The sequence below is a fragment of the Fusarium poae genome, chromosome 4 (genome assembly GCF_019609905.1).
Source record: "Fusarium poae strain DAOMC 252244 chromosome 4, whole genome shotgun sequence".
Taxonomy (NCBI): domain Eukaryota; kingdom Fungi; phylum Ascomycota; class Sordariomycetes; order Hypocreales; family Nectriaceae; genus Fusarium; species Fusarium poae.
The window spans coordinates 2,584,850-2,610,119 of NC_058402.1; the positions used below are offsets into that span (position 1 = coordinate 2,584,850).

Here is a 25,270-nt window from a genome sequence, read left to right on the forward strand (position 1 = left end):
GAGGTCGTGGTGCCTACCGTGCGCCAAGTTTGTTCGACACACATGATCAGCCTTTAGTTAGTAGACAGGTCCCCTAGCTTGGCCGACCATGCCATTGAGTGCGATTGGCTATCGGTGATCTCTTGCAACCATCAACTCAGACATCTTTGGGCCGTTGAATCAACAGCTCTCCGCTCTGCAGTTGTGCGCTCGTTGACAGAAGGAATAGCCAACTGCTTCGATGTATCTATAGTATAACCACAATTGGGTCTACGAAGCACAAGCTTATCAACGCCATATTGAGAAAGACCCATTGATTCATGATCGACAATATGCGCCAGGCTTCCGAGTCTTTTGCGAGCCCTGAGCGAGGTCGCACTGAACTCTGTATAAGCTCTGCATGTTCCCTTTGGGGCGCGGAAGAGGGATTGAGTGTGTGCGTTTGTGCGCTTGACAGCAGCTCAGCTCAGCAAGCGATATCGCCGAGCATATTCTAAAGTAAGGCCGACCATTGAATTCCATCTATAGTTACCTAGTATTTTGGTCACTCATCTGGTTAGTGGGAACCACTGCAGCTGTCGTTGTTCGTTGTCTCCTCTTGGTCCCTAGCCTGCCCACACCACATTGGATCGGATTGGAGGTGAGGGTCGCCGTCAAACAGTCACAAAACTCACACGAGGCCACCGACCAAGTGTCAGAGGGGTCTGGACAGAGAGGGGCTGGACTGAGGAGGTTTCCTTTTCCATTGGGGTGTGGTTATGATTGTTGGTCGTTGGTGGCCAGCGCCTAGCCCAATTTTAGAGCAATGGATATGTAGCTAGCAGTGGATGGGTCGCGAGTGGCCGATGAGAGTCTAGAGATAGTGGTAGAGTGGATGGCCAGCAAAGCAATCAGTCAGTCAGTCGAATTGGCTTGATTTAAGTTGAGTTGAGTCGAGTCGAGAGGTTAGGTTGGGCTAGGTTCGGAAGTGCAAGGAAGCGGAAGCCAAGCCAAACCAATGCTGCTAGGGTCCGCAGAAATGGACGACGACCCATAGAGGCCTGCCTGTCCGTCATGATACCTGGCAGGATGGAGCCCCAGTGTCAGTCTACAAGAATACGCGATTTGGCTGGTGTTCGATAGCATCGTGAATGGGAACAGACACAGGCGCATTGCTTCTGATCTTCTACTTGACCTGTTCCTGAAAACTGTAGTTCAAAGTGGCGTATTGTGACAATCTTAAACAAGATACTGGCTACCACGTAGGGCTCATCATCGCCGTTTAAAGTATGCGCCTTGCTTTGCTGTTGGAGATCGGCATATGACAGACCCCAGGTCCTTGCGGTCTCTTTGATAGCTGGCCCGCACGGGTTTCAAAGGCCAGGAGCATAAGGAGGGAGATGAGACCCAGATAGAAAGCTGATGGTTATTATTATTGCATTCATCTCTTTAAGCGATTGCCAATATATGGAAACAAGACGGAATAGTAGGTAACAGCATTGCGCGCAAAAGACCGTCGACCACTTTTCGATTTGCGCTGCGCTTCGCTGCGCAATGCACCGCCGCATCCGCTTTTCTAGGTTCGTTCGCGCGAGAGGATTATGTAGGTAGGTAGGTACTTGTCCAATGTACCATGAAAGGCAATCGAGAATGCGCCCTGGCTTGTCCCCCCTGAAGTGAGTCCTAATAACCACAATTATGTGAAAGGCCAAGTCCATAAGCATATTCCATTCAAAGTATTTGACAATCTACTCAAAATGATTCACCCACTGGTACCGAAATTAACGGCACGTCATGACTGTTCCTTGAATAGATGTTCGGGTTCATCGGTGCGGTACCACAATGGATGGGTCCCTCACCGAATGGAAGCACAATGGATGGATCTATTCAGGGCAAGCCATCCAACCAGCCCTGGCTCAATTTCAGCGCCAACAACTTAACCATGTTGTGCTGAGTCTCCTAAATCTTAGGGTACAAAAACAAACAGTCTCAGAATCATACTCTAAGTGGTGTAAGCTGGCCTACTAATTTCGTCTCTTATGCTTTCAGGTCGGGCGTGGACGGGCATTGTGGTTATAGGCTCTCCAGCGGTATCGCGGCTCTCTCCAGCGCTATGTCCACATCTGTCCGCCTCTGTCCACCTCTGTCCACCTCTAGGCTAGGTGGTTCCTATGTCTTCTTCAGGGGACTTTAACGCTGAATTCCCCTAATGCAAGCGGGTTCGTGTTAGTGAAGCCAGCTCCTCATCTGTAGCGACAAAATCCAAGAACCTCGTCTCATCCGGCTCCTCTTTTCCTCATGCACATCCTCTTGCCGACTGTTCAACGCCGCCACAAACATCTCAACACGGATCAAGACGTCTCTGGTAAGTCCCATCGCCTTGGCTATCATGCGCGATTCCCATAGAGGCCCAATCTTGAGGCCCTGCATCTCCCCTCTTCTGTCCTTCATCCGTGGTCCCGTCCTAGTCAAGGAAGCGCCGGGCAGACAGACCCGACAGTCAACTGGCCCATTCTCCCCATACACCACTACCACTCTTCATTACCATCTCAGTCGTCTTCCATTTCTCGGTTACTAACTACACATAAACAGCATATACTTCAATACGCTATCGCTATCGTTTCAACGAGAACCACCGTCCGCCGCCGCCGTCGTCGTCATACGCACCGCCCTCAAGTCTGCCGTCTGCCGTGAACAGGGTCGGGCCCAGTCTATCAGGCAAAGCCCGCAACCACCACACATACTCCTACTACATCTCCTATCTAGCCCTTCTCCATCAACACAGAGTGTTTCTCGCATGATGACTTCCATGTCGCCTATCGCCTTTGATGCTTCGGGGGCATCGTCAAATGGTGGCAGTGTCTCCCCTCAACAGACAGTGACTCCCAAGAACGTCGCATTCGAATTGCTGTTCCCCGATTCCCCCCAATATCGTGCGCGCTTGCCAATGCGAGTGCAAATATATCCCCACGATACTACCGACTCGATTGTCACAACCGTTAAGAATTTCTATGGTCTGTACTCGGGTCCCAACGGGTCAACAAAGGGTGTCAGTTTTGAGGACAATGGAGGAAATACCTTGATCGCTCGATATGAGAACTTCCAAGACCGCATGGTAGTATACGTCAGGGTTATAGAAGAATCTCCGGCGACATATGCTCCCCACCCCTATCACAATCCTTCTGTTGCTGCCAGCCATCCTTACTATAGCGATAACGGCTATCCTGCTCCTCAAGCCTCGCGCTGCGCACAGGAGTTGTCTAGGCCTGGTTCTCCTTCATCACGGAGGCGAAGCCCCTCTCCCCATACTGTCCGTGGTCGAAGAAGTGCTTCTACCAGCACAAATGGAAAGAAGGGTCGCTCACGCTCTTCCAAGACTCGCGCCTCAGCCTCGCGAAGCCACAACGAACTATATAGCGACAGCATTACTGGTTACAGCAGCACTGACGAGCATGACTCGACCTCTGGAAAGAACAAGGATCAACTTCCTACTACTGATATCAGTGTTGAGAACATTGTTGAAGGTGGTCGTCGCAAGAGAGCCAAGTTTGAAAGCTCGGTAAGTGGAGACCGCCATTTTAACAAGGCGGGCTCACAGAGACTGACAACGGGCCACAGGAATTGCCCTTGTTCGCACCACCTCAGATGCCGGCAGCAACATCGAACCCTTCCGTGTCTCCCGCTCGCCGTGTTGAACCTCATCGCCCTGCGGTTCCCTTCATGCAGCCTCACCAAAATCCCTTCACGAACCCCCCTCGCCCCATGCAGTCACCACAGGGCTACAGCAATGCTATGACACATTCATCCCTTTATTCAACACCCGGTCGCAACCGAAATAGTGGCGGATATACCAGCAGTGCAATGGGAATTATTCCTACTCCCGACCCCACTGTGGGTAGCTGCGTGTCTGAAGAGGACAAGGATGTTGCCATTCAACTGATGCGACTCGGTGACATGTCCAATATGTCCCATGGCCGAACCTCCGCGTCTACAGTCGACGATACATTCAGTGGTATAGCCGATGCTGCTTCCTCCACGGGTGCTACTAGCGACAGCGAGAGTGAAGCAGAGTTGCCTCCTCCTCGTCGCCAGAAGCTTGATGTTTCCGGTGTCGGAAAGGTCTACCAGACTACCGAGTCTCACTTTATGCCACCCCCTGAGAGTGTTGAAGTCAGCGGCGACGATGCTGACTACGAGGACGGGGCTGATGACTCTCTTCTCTCCAATGGCAAGGGTAAGCCTGCCAAAACCATGAAGGCTCCTTCAAAACACAAGAGCTCTTCGTCTGTCTCCAAGACATCTTCGAACAAGGCCTCCAAGGCCGCACGTCCCGCCAGTGGTACCAAGGGCAAGAAGCTTCCCCCTGTTCCCAGTGGCCCAATGTCGCCTGCCTCAATGCCCCCTTCACGAAAGCAGTCAGTGGCATCCACCGGACAAACTCCCCTTGTTCCTGGTGAAGATGATCAGCCCGACCTATCTACCAAGCCGCGTTGCCAGCGCTGCAGAAAGAGCAAGAAGGGCTGTGATCGTCAGCGACCTTGCGGCCGTTGTCGCGATGCTGGTCTGAACGCCGATCAATGCATTAGTGAGGATGAGGGCAACGGCCGAAAGGGTCGATACGGTCGTCACATGGGAGTGCCCATCAAGAAGGATGAGGTTCCCGCCGTTGCTCAGCCTGCGCTATTACCTGCTGCGCCCATCTCCTCCGCGACAATGACTCTGGACAAGTCCAAGAAGCGCAAGCGGTAAGCGGCGCCTCTCCCGTGTGCACATAGAGTTTGGTTCCGATTTAGTAGTATGTATATACTGGTCTTGATCTCAAAGCACCCATTGCCGTGTCTTTGCGGCATTTGTACACCACTTATGATTGTTACTCAGGAGGGCGTAATAACGACGGTCAGTTGACCATTACACTCCTTATACGGCGTTTGGAAGAAATGTTGCGAGGCTAACTGTCAGCCCCTCGCGCCAGCCTCGGGGATGTCCGTGAAGGAGTTGTGAAGAAATAAGGTGCGGTATGGGAAAGGGAAAGGGGGCGCGCGGATTGGAAAATCTCCCAGAGGTTAGAAGGACATCAAGCAAAAGGCATACGGATTATCGTGTCTGTGATAGCGCACAAAACGGAATAGGGGATCAAGAGGGTCCGCCTGGATGTTCAGGAATCTGCCCGTCAGCACAAAAGGAGCGGACTGGTTTGACAGCGGGTATTGTTTCTGATTTGTTTCCCTGGTCTGTAACTTTTCTATAACTTTGCTACCTCGCTCGTATCAATGCAGCATACTTGACGGTAACTTGAGGTTTGATGCGTGTGATTGCGTAAGTGTGCGACAGGAGAACTAGTGTGTATGTAGCAGAAAAGATGACCTCTACAGTTTAGGGTACAAAAACAAACGACCTTAGATCATATCATAAGTAGCATCAAAGTGATCTGCTATTTCATACCTTATGTTTCGAGCGGCCAACTTTTCTGATGTCCAGAAGGACTCCGAAGTCTTAGGGTATAAAATAGGTAAGCATTCTAGGAACTATCGTCTGAGTGGCACGAACTGGCCTACTAATTTCGTCTCTTGTGCTCCCAGCTGCCAACTTTTCTATTACCCTTGGGGAGAATATGCAAACTACAACAATGCGCCAACCACCCAAATCCTCAAAAGTCACAGTGTATCTATCAAATTACCATGCGACCACTTTGCTCTTATTTTGAAGCCACAATGATGTTATGGTTGCGAATTGGCAAACGTTGACTTCGCATAGGGCAGTTTGCGCTGTCGCAAAACCCGAAACCTCGGAACAGCCCGCCGACGGGACCGGGCCGATAATCGCGTGCATGCATGAACTCGCTCGCGCAAACTTTGCAACGCTGTCACACTCTTGTATATTATTTCGCTTTGTCTGTCTTTTGTCGTATTTCCTGTCCACAGCTTGATATTCTGCAATACTAAATGCCAACGTTGTGATCTTATTTACACCCCTACCGCAAATCTGATTCCCCCACCATCAAAACTGTACTAGCGTACCGCTCTATCTCCACTCTTTACCGATGCGGATACGATTGGATAACCGATTGGCTATCAGGCCTCGATCAGTATCACGTGAGACACTTGCATCATCACTTTTTCTTTACCGCTTCTTGTTTACCCCTCCATCGCGAGCGCGGGGTAATTTTTTCATAATTTTTTTCTTTCGCAAGTCTGGATACGGTTACGAGTAGTGGACAGAAATAAACGACATAAATCCGATCAGGATGATTTAGCTCATGCTATATTCAAAGTTTGAGCCATGCGGGGAGAACCGTTTCGACGGCAGAGTACTAGATACAGATGATTATTGCAAAATCCAGATTACGCTTTCACATCGAGTTGAGTTGTCATGATAGTGCGACCATCGTTTGCGCAGTCGCGGCAGCTTATCACAAGTCCAGCGCAAAACTTTGTGTCAGTCGCGCATTGTTTGCACCGTTGTTTCTGGTGTTTATCTTTCCTGGACGCCGGCCGCCACCCTGTTTAACGTCTTTCATTGGCCCCACACATTCACAGAACGGACTTCCGTCTCCGGAAATAATATTGCCGGCCGTCGGAGCGGGTCTTGTGTGGGGACGGCTCGTCGGCCCTGTGTGGGTCTGCCGGTTGAACTTACTACCCTGGAGATGAACATGATTGATGTTTCTGCCTTCATACTACCTACTAATCTATCAGTGATTGAAATGTGAGTATCTAGACAGGGATTACTGGATAACAGATATTTTGGCCTTCCAAATATTAGGTTATACATAATAATAAACAGCCTAAAAGGTCTGATCTAAATAGCGTAAGCTGACTTACTAGTTTCGTCCGGCATGCTTCTGGCAGCCAATTCTTTTGATACCCTGAGGAGGGAGTATTTTCCAATGCAATATCTACCTTCTTTTTAGCTGTGTGTTCTTATATCAGTAGCCATATTAGATTTTGAGCTGTTCAGACTGCTAGGACATATCACTCTATAGTTCAGCACGTCCATGTGACCTAACTTAAACTCACATCATTGTCACCACTTTTAAGTGCTCAAGTGTCAACAGAATTTTCATAAGGTAACGCACGCCTTGCAATGTCTAATAATCCATCGAGGTCTATATTACCCCATAACATAAGTAAAGGGCACGCGAGACGTTGTATGTGACCCCACGATTCAAGGGGTTAAAAACAGTGAGTAATACTATTTATATACATATATATTGCTATTTGTATATATAGACTTATATAATATATATATAATATCTAAAATAGGTATAATGCCTTATAATTAGCTAGATTTTTATACTATATAGACTTAATTTCTCTTAATTTACTTTAATTTAGCCTTTTTATTAATATTAACTTAATTTCCTTAATATTATATATTATAGATAATAACCTAGTTAATTTTAATAAATTTAATACTATTATAAGCACTTTTAACTATAGTTAAAACTACTTATTAAGACTCTGCTTATTATAGAGTATATTATTTATATTTACTTAAATAGTTATTATATAATATATTTATATAATATTTATTAATCCTTAAAGAAAGCCTTTAATTAAGCTTAAAATTTCCTATTAAACTTAGAATAATTATATAAAAAATTAATATTTTAAAATTCTAATAATTTTAATTAATCTTATTATCTTAGCTATTATAATTAAATAAATAGCTAATTATTTATTATAGACTATTAAATAGTTTAAATATCTTTATAATATAAATAATTATCTCTAGGTTTATAATTTAAAGTATATAATTACTTAATTATATTATCTCTAGAAATACCTCTTTTATATTAATAATTTAATCTTTTAATCTAGCTTTTAATATAAAATATTAAATTACTTTTCTTTCTATAGAATCTAATTAATATAATCTAATTTAATAAAATATAAAAAAACTAAGACTTAATAATTAAATTAAATTAATATAATATTAAGTTTATTACTATATATATTATTAATTTTAATATTTTTAAGCTTTTTCTAATTAAAGATTAATTAATATAAATATTTAGCTTATTTTTATTACTAATTAATATAATAATTAATTTTTCTTTATTATTATATTAATTACTATTTCTATAGGCTAAGGCCTTAAGGCTATTATCTATAAAGTTAAAGCCTATTTAATAAAATATATTTATATAGATTATTAATAATTAATTATTATTATATAAATAATTAATTAAAATAATTTATATATTATATTAGCTTTAAATATTAATATTAATAATTTTCTTATTTTTATTATTATATTATAAAAAGGGAGAATTTTTACTATCTATTTAAAGCTTATATTCTTATATAAAATTTAAATTTATATTAAGCTTTATAGTATTATTACTTTTATTACTATTAATACTATTATATTATTATTAAATTTCTAAGCTTATAGCTTTATTTACTATAAGTTATATATTTTAATTTTAATAGGTACTTTTAAGGCATTTAAATTATTATTTATTATTAAAAATAATAAATTTAATATATTTATTAATTTATTTAATTATAATATCCTTAATATACTTAAATTACTTAAATTTCCTTTATTTAATAAACTTTTTATATATTTATAGCTATTTTATTATAAAAATAAAATAGCCTTTATTAAAACTAGGGTATTAATACTATAAATTATTAATAGTTAGTAAATTTATAGCTATTATACCCTTAAATATAATTATTAAGATATATTAAAATTAAGCTCTATAGATATATAGAAAAGCTAAATAAAGTAAATAAATTACTAGTTTACTATTATAGTAAAAACCTTATAGTAAAATAATAGTATTTAATATTATTTAGTTTATAAGAGCTATTATAATTATATAAAATCCCTTAACCTTTTAACTTATATTATATATTAATACTATATAGAGGTATAATTTATATAGCTTATTAAGTATATATACCTTTAAGCTCTACTAGTATATAAAATAAGTAATTTAATATATAATACCTTATAAAATCCTTTATATTTTTAATTAAAAGATATATATAATAACTATTAAAAGATCTACTAATAGGCTCTTAAAGGGCTAATTATTACTTAAGCTTAAATTTATAAGCTTTAATAGTATAATTTTATATATATAATTACTTATAATCTATAGAATTTAAGCTATATTAATATAGTTTTCTAGACTTATCCTTAGTATAAGGCTATATAAAAAAGATTCTCTAAAGTATTAAGACTTAATAATATATATAAAACTAACTGGTTTAATATATATCTTTTCTAAGTTATTAGAGTTATTAATTAGTAATTAATTATTAATTTTAACTTTAGCCTTATTAATAGTAAGAAAGAGCCTATATTTATATAGCTTTATAAGAGGCTTAATAAGGTATATAAGAAGCTATATATTATAATACTATAAATTATTATTATAAATAAGGAAATAGCCCTTAAGAATATATTATTAATTATTTTTTCTACTTCTTAATAATAACTATATATATATTATATTAATATTAATATTTAATTATATAGCTATTAAGCTAGTCTTTAAAAGTTAATATAACTTAAAAGAGAAATAACTTTCTTAATAAACTTAATATAAAAATAATAAAGAGGAATAATAAAAAAGGTAATAAGGCTATAAGGCTATATAATTTAATAAGATTTAATAAAAACTTAATATTAAAATAAATATATAAAAAGAATCTAAGATAATATAATTATCTTTTTTATTTTTATTTAATATAATAATTATAATAAAAAATAATTAAATAATTAAGTAAAATATTTTACTTTTAATATATAATATATCAAGTTAATTTAATTATAATTAAAATATTATTATATTATATTATTATATTATATAATTACTTAGATTAATAAGGCTAAAATTACTATTTAATCTTTAAAGCCTTAAGTTAAGCTAGCTAATTAACCCTTAATAAGCTATATAATTTAATAATATTATTAAAGTATATTTTAATAAATTAAAATTAGCTAATTAAGGTAAAAAATAAGATAATATTAATAATATTTAATTATAAATTTTTATATTTTTTTTTATCTCTTTAAATCTTTATATATAATATATATAGGGTTATAAAGGAGAAAGATCTATTTAATAAGTATTATTATAATTTAAGAGGTAATTCTAAAGAGATTATATTCTTTAATAAATTATACTATTTAATATAATTAATAAAGATAAAGCTTTTTATTATAATAATTATAATATTTTAATATACTTAATAATAATAGCTTTTTTTATAAGTTTAATTATAAAGGCTTAATTAAAGAAACTTTATTAAGGTTAAAGTTATAATAAAGAAATTTATATATATATAAAAGAGTTTAATATAAAGTTTAAAAAAACTAAGTAAAAGCTTATATTATAGTTAAATTAATAAAATTATATAATTTACTTTCTTTTTATTAACTTAAATATAATATAACTATAAAGGGCTAAGTTTTAATAGGTTATTATATAAAAGGGAGGCTTTATATTAAGCTATTTAAGACTAAGGAGAAGAGAAAAGGAAAAGATAAAATTATAATAAGATTACTATAAGAAAACTCTACTATTATATAGGTATATAGACTACTAGATAAGAGATTACTTAATTAATAAAGGTAAATTAAGTCTAATTATAATAGTATAAGCTATTATAATATAGATTAATTCTTTAAATATAATATAACTATTAATAATACCTCTTTATTTTTTAAGCTAGAGTTAATAATAATAAGATTATAATATAGTTAACTCTTATTAATAAAGAAAAATAAGCTTTTTTAATTTTATAAAAGCCTTATTATTACTTTATTACTTTTTAATACTTATATTTCTTTTCCTTTATAATTTATAATTAGTATATAGGCTATATAATCTATAGATATCTTTATAATATTATTACTTTAATTTCTTTTTTTTTTCTTTTTTTCTTTATATAATTATAATTATATAGCTACTTTATTCTTATTATTATAACCTTATAAACTTATAATATATTTATTTTTACTCTTCTTAGCTAGATTATATTATTTTTATTTATACTTTATTATTAAAATTATCTTTCTTTATTATAAACTTATTATATTATATTTCTTAATTATTTTATATTAAGCTCTTTTTATTTTTTTTATTTTCTTTATTCTTTTTTAAATCTACCTTTAAATAAATCTTTCTCTAAGTCTTTATTAAGTTTATTATTAATTTCCCTAGTATAGTAAATTATTAAAACTGCCTTAATTATACTATTAAATAGTATTTAAGTTTTCTTATATATATTAAGAAAAAAGGTAAAAACTATAATATTAAAACCTTCTTTATTTTTACTTATATTATTATTAAGGGCAGTATATATTTATTATTTTATTATTATTTTAATATTATTTTAATATTATTTTAATATTATTAACCTTATAAATAGTTTTCTCTATAAAGTATAATATTTATTAAGCTAATAATTAGCTTTATATATTAATAAGAATTTTATTTATTCTTTATAATAGCTTTATTATTAATTTATTATAATAGCTTTTTACTATTAATATACTTATTTTATAGAATTTAATAAGTCTTTAAAGTAATTCTTTTAATATATTAATAATAATAATATTCTTATTAATCTAGAAAATTATAAATAAAAATATTTTAAAGCTATTATAAGTTATTTATAATTAAAATATATAACTTATAGTAAATAAAGCTATAAGCTTAGAAATTTAATAATAATATAATAGTATTAATAGTAATAAAAGTAATAATACTATAAGGCTTAATATAAATTTAAACTTTATATAAGAATATAAGCTTTAAATAGATAGTAAAAAATTCTTTCTCTTTTATAATATAATAATAAAAATAAAGAAATTATTAATATTAATATTTAAAGCTAATATAATATATAAGTTATTCTAATTAATTACTTATATAATAATAGCTAATTATTAATAGTCTATATAAATATATTCTATTAAATAAGCTTTAACTTTATAAATAATAGCCTTAAGGCCTTAGCCTATAAAAATAGTAATTAATATAATAATAAGAAAAAATTAATTATTATATTAATTAATAATAAAGAATAAACTAAAGATTTATATTAATTAATTTTTAATTAAAAAAAGCTTAAAAATACTAAAGTTAATAATATATATAATAATAAGCTTAATATTATATTAATTTAATTTAATTATTAAATTTTAATTTTTCTATACTTTATTAAATTAAACTATATTAATTAAGTCCTATAGAAAAAAAATAATTTAATACTTTATATTAAAAGCTAGATTAAAAGATTAAACTATTAATATAAAAAAAAGTATTTCTAAAGGTAATATAATTAAATAATTATATACTTTAAATTATAAACTTAAAAATAATTATTTATATTATAAAAATATTTAAACTATTTAATAATTTATAATAAATAATTAACTATTTATTTAATTATAATAACTAAAATAATAAGATTAATTAAAATTATTAAAATTTTAAAATATTAATTTTTATATAATTATTTTAAGTTTAATAGGAAATTTTAAACTTAATTAAGGGCTTTCTTTAAGGATTAATAAATATTATATAAATATATTATATAATAACTATTTAAGTAAATATAAATAATATACTTTATAATAAGTAGAGTTTTAATAAGTAGTTTTAACTATAGAAGTTATTTATAATATACTTATAATAATCTTAATTAATTTATATTTTTTCTTTATTTAAAATATAATTAAAGTATATACTATTAATTAAGCTATATTAATATACTTAGCTTATAGTAACCTTTTTAAAGATATAATATAAGCTAAGTATAATATTTATATTATAATTATTTATATTAATATAAAGTCTATTTATTATTTAAATTTAATTGCCTTAAAGTAGCTTAAGGCTATTCTTAATATTATAAATTTAATATAATATTATATTAAACTTAATTAAGCTTACTAAAGTAATAAGCTTACTTATAGCCTTCTTACTTATATTTTCTCTAATATAATTAATATTAATTTACTAGAGCTTAAGGTTAACCCTATTAAATTACTAGTAAAATTAATTTTCTTTATTATAAAGAGGTTATAATAAGCTATTTTTACTATATTTAATAAAAAATATAAAAATAATATACTTAAGATAATTATTTCTTTTAATAATAATAATAATAATTAAAATATTAATAATATTACTATTATAAATAATAATAATAATAATAATATTTAAAATAATAATACTTAAGTAATAAATAGTATTAAAAATAGTATAGAATTTTTTAATTAATTATTAATAAAGTTAAATTAAGTAATTTATATACTTTTAATATAAGAATTTAATTTATATTAATTTAGCTAGTTTAATATAGCCTTTTTTAAGTTTTAAATAGAAATCTTCTTATTTATATTAATTATTATCTTTATTTTATTATTAAGCTCTTTAAAGAAATAGAAATCTATTTAAGCTTTAAGTATATAATAAACTTAATATAATTATTAAACTTCTTTCTTAATATACTTTATAGTATATTCTTTTAAAGATAGCCTTAACCTTATTATATAACTATTATAAACTACTTAAGAGGTTTATTATTCTCTAGGATAAATCTATATTATACTTTAAAATTATTTAAAGCTATTATTTCTTTAATATAATTAATTAATTCTTATAAAGATACTTTATACTTTTTTTATTTAATTAAATATTAGTAAATTTATTTATAACCTTAGTTTTTTTACTAAGTATATTTAATTTATTTTATTACTTATTTATCTTTACTATTTACTAGTATAATAAGAGGTTAAATATTATTATTTTATTAATCTAGAAAGGGGTTATTAATTATTCTTTTTAAGAGATTAATATAAAATTAAAAATATATTTTACTAGGGATATTAAGTTCTATTATATAATTACTTAATACTTTTATAACTATATATTTCTATAGTTAAAACTACTTATTAAGACTCTACTTATTATAAGGTATATTATTTATATTTATTTAAATAGTTATTATATAATATATTTATATAATATTTATTAATCTTTAAAGAAAGCCTTTAATTAAGCTTAAGATTTCTTATTAAACTTAAAATAATTATATAAAAAATTAATATTTTAAAATTCTAATAATTCTAATTAACCCTATTATCTTAATTATTATAATTAAATAAATAGCTAATTATTTATTATAAATTATTAAATAATTTAAATATTTTTATAATATAAATAATTATCTTTAGATTTATAATTTAAAGTATATAATTATTTAATTATATTACCTCTAGAAATACCTCTTTTTATATTAATAATTTAATCTTTTAATCTAGCTTTTAATATAAAATATTAAATTATTTTTCTTTTTATAAGACTTAATTAATATAATTTAATTTAATAAAATATAAAAAGATTAAAATTTAATAATTAAATTAAATTAATATAATATTAAGCTTATTATTATATATATTATTAACTTTAATATTTTTAAGCTTTTTTAATTAAAGATTAATTAATATAAATCTTTAGCTTATTTTTTATTATTAATTAATATAATAATTAATTTTTCTTTATTATTATATTAATTACTATTTCTATAGGCTAAGGCCTTAAGGCTATTATTTATAAGATTAAAGCTTATTTAATAAAATATATTTATATAGACTATTAATAATTAGCTATTATTATATAAGTAGTTAATTAAAATAATTTATATATTATATTAGCTTTAAATATTAATATTAATAATTTCCTTATTTTTATTATTATATTATAAAAGAAAGAGAATTTTTTACTATCTATTTAAAGCTTATATTCTTATATAAGGTTTAAATTTATATTAAGCCCTATAGTATTACTACTTTTATTACTATTAATACTATTATATTATTATTAAATTTTTAAGCTTATAGCTTTATTTACTATAAGTTATATATTTTAATAACTATATATTTATATTATTATTAATTAAGCTTTTTAAATAATTAAATAGATTTAATATTTATAAGTTTTAATTATACTTTATTATTTATAGAGAATCTCTTAATAGAATATTTATATTAATTTATAGTATTTTCTTAATATTATTAAATAATAATAGCTTATATCTAGATAAATTTAAGTACTTATTATAGCTTAATTATAAATTATTAAGTATTAAACTCTTTATAATCTTATAGCTTAAAGTTTATATCTCTATTTATTAAAAAAAGGGGTATATAATAACTATATATAATAAAGAAAAGGCTTATACTTAAGAAGATATATTTATAGCTATTTAATAATAGTTATACTATAAGTAAAAGGCTTAATTAATTATCCTAGGAATAATTAATATAGATTTATAAAATTACTTATATTTCTTAGTTTAATTATTTAAGACTATTATCTATTTATAAGTAATATATAGTATTAAATTATTATTTAATTTTTATTAATTTATAAAAAGAACTTTAAAATTTCTTAGTTTAATTTATACCTTTATTACTAATAATTAAAATAAGTATACTATAGAATCTATAGTAATAGCTAAGAAATTACTATATATACTCCTTAGCTTTTATACTAAGTATAGCTTTTAATATAATAGTTCTTATTAATTAATCTTAAATAATCTATAAGTATTAATTCTATTAGTTTCTTAAGGCTAGGAAATTAATAATAAAGTCTATTATAAGTTTACTATAGGGTTATTAAGGATTTTATCTTACTAATATAAAGGCTTTAATAAAGTAATATTTTAATTCTTAAAATATAGTATCTTTATTACTTATCTATATAAATAGTATACTCTTTTTAATAAGTTTTATAAAAAGGATAGCTATTATAAAGAAATTTAAAATAAATATATAGTAATAGTTTATAAAGCTTAAGAAACTCTAGATTCTTTTAATTAATATAAATATAGCCTATTTATAGATAGCTTATTATTTCTCTAGGTTATAAGATATTATTTTTCCTACTTTAATAATAAACCCTAGGTATTTAACCTCTTTAATAGTAAACTTATATTTCTTTAGGTCTAAATATAATTTAACTTTTAATAAAGACTATAGTATTTTTTTTACTTTTACTATATAGTTTTTTAAGCTTCTTAATAAATAAATTAAGATATTATTAATATAAATTATTATAAATTTATCTAGATATTTTTATAATATTAAATTAATAAATCTTTAAAATATAATAAAAGTATTATTAAGTCTAAATAGATATATAAGCTATTTAAATAAATTAAAATAAGTCTTAAAGGCTATTTAATTTTCTTACTTTTTTACTATTTATATTTTATAAAATATTATAATAATATTAAGCTTAATAAACTATTTAGCTTTTAAAAGGTTTTATAGTATCTTTATAATTAAGAGTAAGGGATAATAATCTTACTATATAATTATATTAAAAGTATAATAATTATAATAAAATCTTAGTCTATTTTCTAGTTTTTTAATAAATAATATAAAAGCTATTATAATTAAGCTATTAGCTTAAATAAACCCTTTATTAAGGAGATTAATTAATATCTTTTATAATATAAATAGTTTTTCTTTTAATATAGAGTATAATAGCCTTTAAAAGAAAAAAAGATTATTTTTATTTTTATTTTTTATAAGGTTAATCTTATAGTTTACTTTTAATTAATAGGGAAATAGCTATAATACCTTTATATTATTAAAGAAATATTAAAACTCTTTATAGATCTCTTAAGGTAATTTCTTTTTTAAATTAATTAAAGTTTTCTTTATAAATATCTTTTTAATATTTTAAAGATTAATAGTATTAATAAAGTTAATAAGCTTATATTAAGTTTTTAAGTTAATTCTCTAAGGAAAGATTTTAATTCTTAGTAAATTAATTTAATAGTTTACTTTCTTTTATTATTAGCTTATTTTTTCTTATTATAGCTCTTTATAAGTTTATTTAATATATACTATAAATATAAAGGCTAAAAAGAAAGCTAATTTCCTAATTTAATTTATAAAATTATATTTTATTATTATAAAGAGAATTAAAATATTTATAATATTATAATAAATTTATAATTAATAAGATATAATAGTTATTTAATTTTATTTTATCTAGGGTTTCTTTAAAAATATATCTTTTTTTAATCTATTAATAGTATAAATATAAATAATTTAATTATAATTATTAACTTTTAATTAAAAGTAAATAATACCTTTTAATATAATCTCCTAGTTATCTTTAATAAAGCTATAAAATTATTATTTCTTTTTATTAATATATAAAAAATAAAGATTATAAATAAATTAAGCTATAGTTAAAACTACTTATTAAGACTCTGCTTATTATAAGGTATATTATTTATATTTACTTAAATAGTTATTATATAATATATTTATATAATATTTATTAATCCTTAAAGAAAGCCTTTAATTAAGCCTAAAACTTCTTATTAAATTTAAAATAATTATATAAAAACTAATATTTTAAAATTCTAATAATTCTAATTAATCTTATTATCTTAACTATTATAATTAAATAAATAGCTAATTATTTATTATAAACTATTAAATAGTTTAAATATCTTTATAATATAAATAATTATCTTTAAGTTTATAATTTAAAGTATATAATTACTTAATTATATTACTTTTAAAAATACCTTTTTTTATATTAATAGTTTAATCTCTTAATCTAGCTTTTAATATAAAGTATTAAATTACTTTTCTTTCTATAAAACTTAATTAATATAATTTAATTTAATAAAATATAAAAAGACTAAGACTTAATAATTAAATTAAGTTAATATAATATTAAGCTTATTACTATATATACTATTAACTTTAATATTTTTAAGCTTTTTTTAATTAAAGATTAATTAATATAAATCTTTAGCTTATTCTTTATTATTAATTAGTATAATAATTAATTTTTCTTTATTATTATATTAATTACTATTTCTATAGGCTAGGGCCTTAAGGCTATTATTTATAAAATTAAAGCCTACTTAATAAGATATATTTATATAAACTATTAATAATTAGCTATTATTATATAAGCAGTTAATTAAAATAACTTATATATTATATTAGCTTTAAATATTAATATTAATAATTTCCTTATTTTTATTATTATATTATAAAAAAGAGAGAATTTTTTACTATCTATTTAAAGCTTATATTTTTATATAAGGTTTAAATTTATATTAAGCCTTATAGTATTATTACTCTTATTACTATTAATACTATTATATTATTATTAAATTTTTAAGCTTATAGTTTTATTTACTATAAGTTATATATTTTAATTTTAATAAATAAATTAAGAATTAATTAATAAGTATATATTATACCTTAAGTCTATTAAAGCTTTTTAAGCTTTATTATTAATTTAATATAATATTATAATTAAAGCACTAAATATTTTTTTTTTATAATTCTTAATCTCTATTTTTTATCTCTATAGGCTTTAATACTTATTTTTATATTAAAGCTATTTATTTTCTAAGTAATATTCTTTATTTTCTTTAAATTCTTTATAATAAAAACCTTATTAAGTTATAATACTATTATTAAGCTTACTTTATAAAGATTCTTTAATATATATTATATTAATTTATTATTATTATTATTTCTTAAGGTAAATAGTAATTAGATATTTATTTAAATTATATTTAAAATAATATCTCTAGCCTTACTTTATTAATTTCTTCTCTAGATTATAATAATCTTAGGGATTAACTATAGTATAATTTACTTTTACTATTTAAATATTATTATCTCTATTAATTACTAGCTTCTTAATAAATTAAATATAACTTTTTAATTAAAATAGTATTTTCCCTTTTTAATAAAGAATTTTTGTTTTTTTTAAGCTTAATCTAGCTTCTAAGCTATAGTCTATATCTTATTAAGCTATTAATTTATATTATTTATAAGAAAATTAATAATAATTAATTAATTAATTAATTAATTAACTATTTATTTAAAGTATTCTATAGAAATATAATCTTAAAAGAGTTATCTTATATATTCTCTTTAGTATTAACTATAATACTCTTAAATTAAGGGAAAAAAATTAAGAAAGACTTATTCTTACCTTAGTAAAAAGTAAGTAGTTTAATTATAATTTACCTTTTAAGATTAAGATTTAAATTAATTTAATTTAAATAGATTATAAAGACTTTAAAGTTAAAGTTATAATAATTCCTTTATAAATAGAAAGTTTAAATTACTTATTAAGGCTTAATATTTAAATATTAATTAATTAAATACTATATATTTTATAGCCTTTTAAAGAAAATATAATTAATCTTAAGCTTATTATATATTTATTATACCTATATAGTATATTTATTATACTTTTTTAAGTATTTTTATAGAAAAAGAAATAATATTTTATAAAAAATTTAAATATTTATTAAAGTTAATATTAAAAATATAAGAAAGTCTTTTATAGAGATAAGTATTTCCTTAGGGAAAATAAGTAATAAGATTATAGCTTATATATTTTAAACTTATATTTATAATCTATTTACTTATTTTTAAAGAGAGTTTAATCTTTTATATAATTAATATTAAAACTAGCTAATAAGTTAATATTATAATTTTATAAATATTTATTATAACTTTAATAAGTTTTCTTAGGTTTTTTTTTATTTTTTTATTAATTTATTACTATTTCTTAATAAGGTTATTCTAGTATATAGGTTAAATCTTAAATAATATAAAAGGCTAAGTTTTAATAGGTTATTATATAAAAGGGAGGCCTTATATTAAGCTATTTAAAACTAAAGAAAAAAAAAAAGAAAAAATAAAGTTATAGTAAGGTTATTATAAGAAAACTCTGCTATTATATAAGTATATAGACTATTAAATAAGAGATTACTTAGTTAATAAAGGTAGATTAAGTCTAGCTATAGTAATATAGGCTACTATAGTATAGATTAATTCTTTAAATATAATATAGCTATTAATAATAACTATAGTAATTTAAATAATATTTTTAATAAGGGAATATTAATATTTATATAAAGATTTTATCCTATTAAATTAAAAAGAATAACTTAAATACTATATATTTAATACTTAATAGAGATAATAAAGTAGTTAATTTTAAGCTTAATACTATTAAATATATAGCTAAGTACTATAAAGCTTAAGAAGAAGTTAAAAATATATTATTTCTCTTTAAGTTATTACTACTAACTGAATATTTACCTAAGGGTATATATAAGGCCTAGAAATATATAATCTATATACTTAAATCTACTGGCTTCTTTATAATATAGTTATAAATAAAGGAAGTATATTAATTATATTAAAATTATATCTTTTACTATATTATTAAAGAATATATACTTTAAAGAGAGTAATAGGCTATTTACTATATTAATAATTACTATAATTTTAATTAATAGGTTAATAGCCTTATAGAGATTACTTATAAGGATATAAAAAGCTATTTTTATAATAATATAGGCAATCTTCTATATCTTTATTATATACTTATAAATATAATTAAAAAGAAGGAGTATAATTATAATAATATAGCTACTAATATAAAGATATAATAATAATAATAATAGTATATTAATTAGGAATAGCTAGGGTAAATTCCCTTATAAATTAACTACCTAGCTATTAATCTTATAGTATTATAAGCCTAGCTTACCTTTATTATAATTTAAGTAAATACTATAAGGCTAAGCCTTTATTTTTATATAGGCTACTTTATTTAGTAATATACCCTACTATATAGTTATATTATCTTTCTTTTTCTATATTATAAAGTGCCTTTTTTACTTATATATTTTTATTTAAGATAATAGCTTTAAAAGCCTTTAGTAAGAAATCTTTATATTTTAATATAATTTATAGTTAATCTTTAACCTTAAGATCTTAAGTAGCCTATTTTCCTTATTAAAGACCTTTAAATTATTAAGAATCTATATAGCTAGCCTTATAAGGTAATTAATATAAAGTAAAAAATACCTTATAAGCTATAAGCCTTTACCTTAATTATAAAGTTAAGTATAGTTTTAATATGCCTAGCTATAAAGCTAAATAGCTAGTAAATTCTCTTATAATTAGAGATTAAGTTATAGAAATTATTTACTTAAAGTTTCCTTATATAGTAAAAAATACTATAAAATAAAACTATTAAGAGATAAGGTTAAAAGAGCTAGGCAGAGGCTATAGTAACTTTAAAATAGATTCTATATATATTGCTAATATTATAATACTAAAGCTAATTTTATAGCTTTAATTAATTATATTTATAAGCTATTATAATAACCTTTCCTTATATATATAAATTTAAGTATAAAAGAGGGAAAATAAGAAATAACTTAGAGATATAGTAGATTTCCTTTATTATATGTGACTTGCGTATATAAATAGTAATATGTGCGTATACAAATAGCATTACTCAAAACGGTAAGCAACGACTTTCCTGATCCGACCAGCCGATCCCCTGAGGTTGTGGGGCGCGATATCGGCAAAGATTCTAGAAGAGTGCGCCCTTCGAAGGTAAAAAACACTGACTTGTGAACAGTGACACAAAGATTGTGGTCGAATAGAAATGTGATTGTCATTATTTATAAAGTTGTCATATATCTTGAAAACAAAAAACTGTTACAGCACTTCACATTGATAATTGCAAAACCTCCTTCTCTTTGATCTGGCACCTCAATAATACACACCTCGGCATACTTCTTCACCGTATCAGCAATGTTTAGCAAAGACATCAAAAAGATACCTGATAATAGGTCATCGTCACCATGCCCTTCCGAAAACGATCCCGAAGATCCCCAGATCCTTAATCCCACTATCTCCAATACAAACGCTCCTCCTCCAGTCTTTGACCCAGATACTTTCAATCCTCCGGACGGCGGGTTTCGTGCATGGTCTCAGGTTTTTGCTGTTATCCTCATCAATGGACTGGCATGGGGCTACCCAGCGTCTTTCGGCGTTTACCAGCTCCATTATGAGGAGTCTCTTGGCCTGCCGTCGTCCCAGATTTCGTGGATTGGTTCTTGCCAGACTTTCTTGACTTTCGCCTTCTGCGCCCCGGCTGGTCGCCTTGCCGATGCAGGATATACCAGGGAGACTGTCGCCCTTGGAAGCTTCTTGGCTATTATAGGGACCTTTATGACAAGTCTTTGTAAGCAGTATTGGCAGATATTCCTTGCCCAAGGTGTCTGCACAGGCATCGGCCTCGCTCTGCTCTTCATGCCTGCCGTGACTGTTCTGGGTTCATATTTCAAGGCGAAGAAGGCCTTTGCGCTCGCGTTGGGTGCCACGGGGACTGGCTTGGGATCCATCATCTTCCCTGCAACGCTGCAATATCTCATCCCGCAAATTGGATTCCCATGGGCTGTTAGATGTGCTGCTTTCGTTGCCCTCTTTATGATCGTCGTTGCCAATATCATGTTGAAGCCATATCTGCCTCCAAGGAAAACAGGTCCATTGATGGAGTGGGATGCGTTCAAGGAACTCCCCTTTGTCTTGTTTGTTCTGGGCGCCTTCTTGAACTTTTACGCCCTGTACTTTGGTTTCTTTTATGTCAGTCACACAACCGGCTCCCGTTCTCATCTGTATGCTTCGTACTGACTCAACGCGCAGATCAATGTTTATGCACGCAATGTGATAGGATTCTCATCTGTTGAAGCTGTCAGTCTGCTGCTTGTTGTCAACGCCATGAGTATCCCTGCACGCCCAATAATGGGATATCTCGCAGATAATGTCCTGGGGCCTATAAATACGTTCATCATTGGCCTCTTTGCGCTGAGCATCATGTTGTACTGCTGGATAGGCGTCAAGACTGCTGCGGGCATGTATGTTTTTTGCGTCTTCTTTGGTTTCGCGAACGGTGCGTGTCAAGGAACGTTTGTTGGAGCAAACGCCAGCTTGACAAAGGTTTGTGACTCTGAAATCCAGAAAATAATAAGTACGCTGACATTTCCAGGATCCTCGTAAGATGGGGACTCGCTTCGGTATGGTCCAGACAATTTCTGCTTTTGCCAGTCTGGCTGGGCCACCAACTGCCGGCGCCATTCTCGATACTTCCAATGGGAACTTCACTTATGCCCAGATCTGGGGTGGAACTGTGTTCTTCCTTGCAGCTGTTGTAGTTACGGGGTCCCGGATTGCATCGACGGGATGGGTATTACTGAAAAAGAAATAAGCAGATGGGCAATCGGAGTGTGTTTGACCAACGCGGGCACGTCGGGCATCACAAAGGTATAACAAGGGAATATATTTGGTTCCAGCAACATAGTACATAGTAATGTTTAAAATTGAAGTGCTTCGGAGGTGCACTCATTATATTCTGCGAAGATGGTGAAGAGTGGTGATGATTAGTCGGGCGATCTGACTACCGTCTTGCCACACATAGTCGTGCTCGCCTCTCAAATCCTTATTGACCTCCAAGCTGACCTCCTGTTTTATCAAGAGAGCTGCCATGTTGTCAATCTCGGGTTCATCAATGAGGCCGTCTTCAGGAGACCAAGCAAGGAGGACCAATTTCCCATTCGACCACTTGCTATTAAGGCTTGAACCAAACTTGGCCGGTGAGGCCTTTTCCCATTCAGTCTTGTCATCGCCAAATGCGGATCCAATGAAACCAGCGTATCCGCCATTGAACCTCTCGTTAAGTCCGACTAGGTCGTAGATGCCTGAAACTCCAATTATGGCAGCAGGCAAGGGTCCCTTGGGATGAGATGGGAGAATCTCGTCACTCATCAAAAGTTGCATTGCAAGGGTTGCGCCAGCAGAGTGACCTACCAGTATGTAATTCTCCGACAATCCGTACTTTTCTTGTGCATAATTCAAGGCTGACCAGATATCTTCCAAGTGATCTGGGTGCTTTGCGCTGGCTGCTTCCTGGGGAAACTCTGGATGAGGGGATAGTCTGTAGTCGATACTGATGAAGCCTGCGATATCCAGGGTTGCGACAGCACCTGAGATGACAGTGCGCTTCATACTCTCGGTGAAATCGTTCTCATTGTTACGAGGATCACGCCACCCACCCCCATGGATGAAGCTTTGTAGCTGTTAGTAAACATGGCAATCAAGGTGAGGAAGCCCTTACACCACCCAATAGCCTGACTTCTGATCGGAGCGATTGGAGAAGCGCCAAACGCCTAGTTTCTGGCGGCTATGATCACCGTATTGGTGAGACGAGTAGGTGAGTCCCAGGGACACGTCTCCAGCAATATCGGCCATTTTGTTTCGGTTTGATGGGCGACTTCAAACTACCAGCGCTATGACCTGGACGATGATGCTGGTTGCATGGGATTTTCGCGGAGGTTTGGTAAGGATTAGGTTATAAAGCGCGAGAAACTTCGATTCGAGGCGTTAGTTACTCCGACAGTTTTTATAGTGCAAAGTCAGCTTAAATTAGGAATGAATTGTGTATGGTCCAGACTCATTTTAGTCTTGAACATATCTACTTACGGGTTACTGCCGAACAAGGTGAGGAGGGGTTTTAGTTGATCGGAACTTTCAAACCCTGTAACGTCCAATCACGGGTACTTACCAGTTTATCGGGCTCGATGTGGCAGGCAGTAAAGCATAGTACTAAGCTATAGACTGATGCGATTACTTGTTTATTGCTCACACAGAGTAACCGAAACCTTACATAAGAACCCACAAAACCTTCCTTTAACCTAGAACCTATAAAATCACCTAACCGACCCTTTCTAAGCAGCTAAACCCTTTAACAGCTATATTTATAGACTAACCTGGCCTAATATCCTAGTTTATCCTACTAGGCCTTATATATCTTATTATTTAGCTTCTATAGAAATAGCTTCTTTATTAGGTTTAAGTCCTTATAACTATTTAAAATAGCTTTAAAAGCCTTTAATAGCTATTCTTCTCTTATAAGCTAAATAATATATTTAGTAATAAATTTAAAAGGCTATATAAAAAAAGAAGGCTATAGTTAAAAAAGGCTATTTTAACCTTTTAATTATTAAATAATATATCTAAAGTATTTATAATAATTTTAACTTAATTCTTAATAAAGATAAGTAATTTATTTTCTAAGGCCTTAATAGCTTTCTTAATATTTTCTTTTATTAGCTTAAATTAAAAGGAATATTTATTATATTACCTTTATAGGCCTAGTTTAATAATTATATTAATATAGCTATAGTTAGTTAATTATAGGGATTAAAGTATATAATAAGCTAGGTAAATTAATTAATATAAATATTTAGTCTTTTATATTTAATATCTTTATATTAAAGGAAAGATAAGTAGGTTATATAATAGGTCTTATAGTGCTTTTATATTTATATAAGATTAAGGTTACTCTAAGAGCCCTATTTCTCGTGATAAAGCTGCATCTATCGATTTTACATTAGACTTCGAGGGATAC

At 28.5% G+C, this 25,270-nt stretch overlaps 4 protein-coding genes across 4 annotated transcripts; 2 read left to right on the forward strand and 2 right to left on the reverse strand.

The window, feature by feature from the left end:
* Positions 1-1,800: 1,800 nt before the first annotated feature.
* FPOAC1_010904 (uncharacterized protein) lies at positions 1,801-4,707 on the forward strand (the record flags this gene model as incomplete). The annotated part of the gene is made up of 4 exons (XM_044855291.1): positions 1,801-1,929; positions 2,175-2,323; positions 2,551-3,517; positions 3,577-4,707. 4 exons carry the CDS (start codon positions 1,801-1,803, stop codon positions 4,705-4,707), a joined length of 2,376 nt encoding a protein of 791 aa, XP_044702604.1.
* Positions 4,708-18,571: 13,864 nt separating this feature from the next.
* On the reverse strand, positions 18,572-21,479 carry FPOAC1_010905 (uncharacterized protein; the record flags this gene model as incomplete). The annotated part of the gene is made up of 2 exons (XM_044855292.1): positions 18,572-18,576; positions 21,302-21,479. The coding sequence occupies 2 exons, from the start codon at positions 21,477-21,479 to the stop codon at positions 18,572-18,574; spliced, it is 183 nt and encodes a 60-aa protein (XP_044702605.1).
* Positions 21,480-21,615: 136 nt separating this feature from the next.
* Positions 21,616-23,071, forward strand: FPOAC1_010906 (uncharacterized protein; the record flags this gene model as incomplete). The annotated part of the gene is made up of 3 exons (XM_044855293.1): positions 21,616-22,449; positions 22,510-22,803; positions 22,853-23,071. 3 exons carry the CDS (start codon positions 21,616-21,618, stop codon positions 23,069-23,071), a joined length of 1,347 nt encoding a protein of 448 aa, XP_044702606.1.
* A 137-nt stretch (positions 23,072-23,208) lies between these two features.
* On the reverse strand, positions 23,209-24,111 carry FPOAC1_010907 (uncharacterized protein; the record flags this gene model as incomplete). Its single annotated transcript, XM_044855294.1, has 2 exons — positions 23,209-23,929; positions 23,978-24,111. 2 exons carry the CDS (start codon positions 24,109-24,111, stop codon positions 23,209-23,211), a joined length of 855 nt encoding a protein of 284 aa, XP_044702607.1.
* Between the last annotated feature and the right edge of the window lie 1,159 nt (positions 24,112-25,270).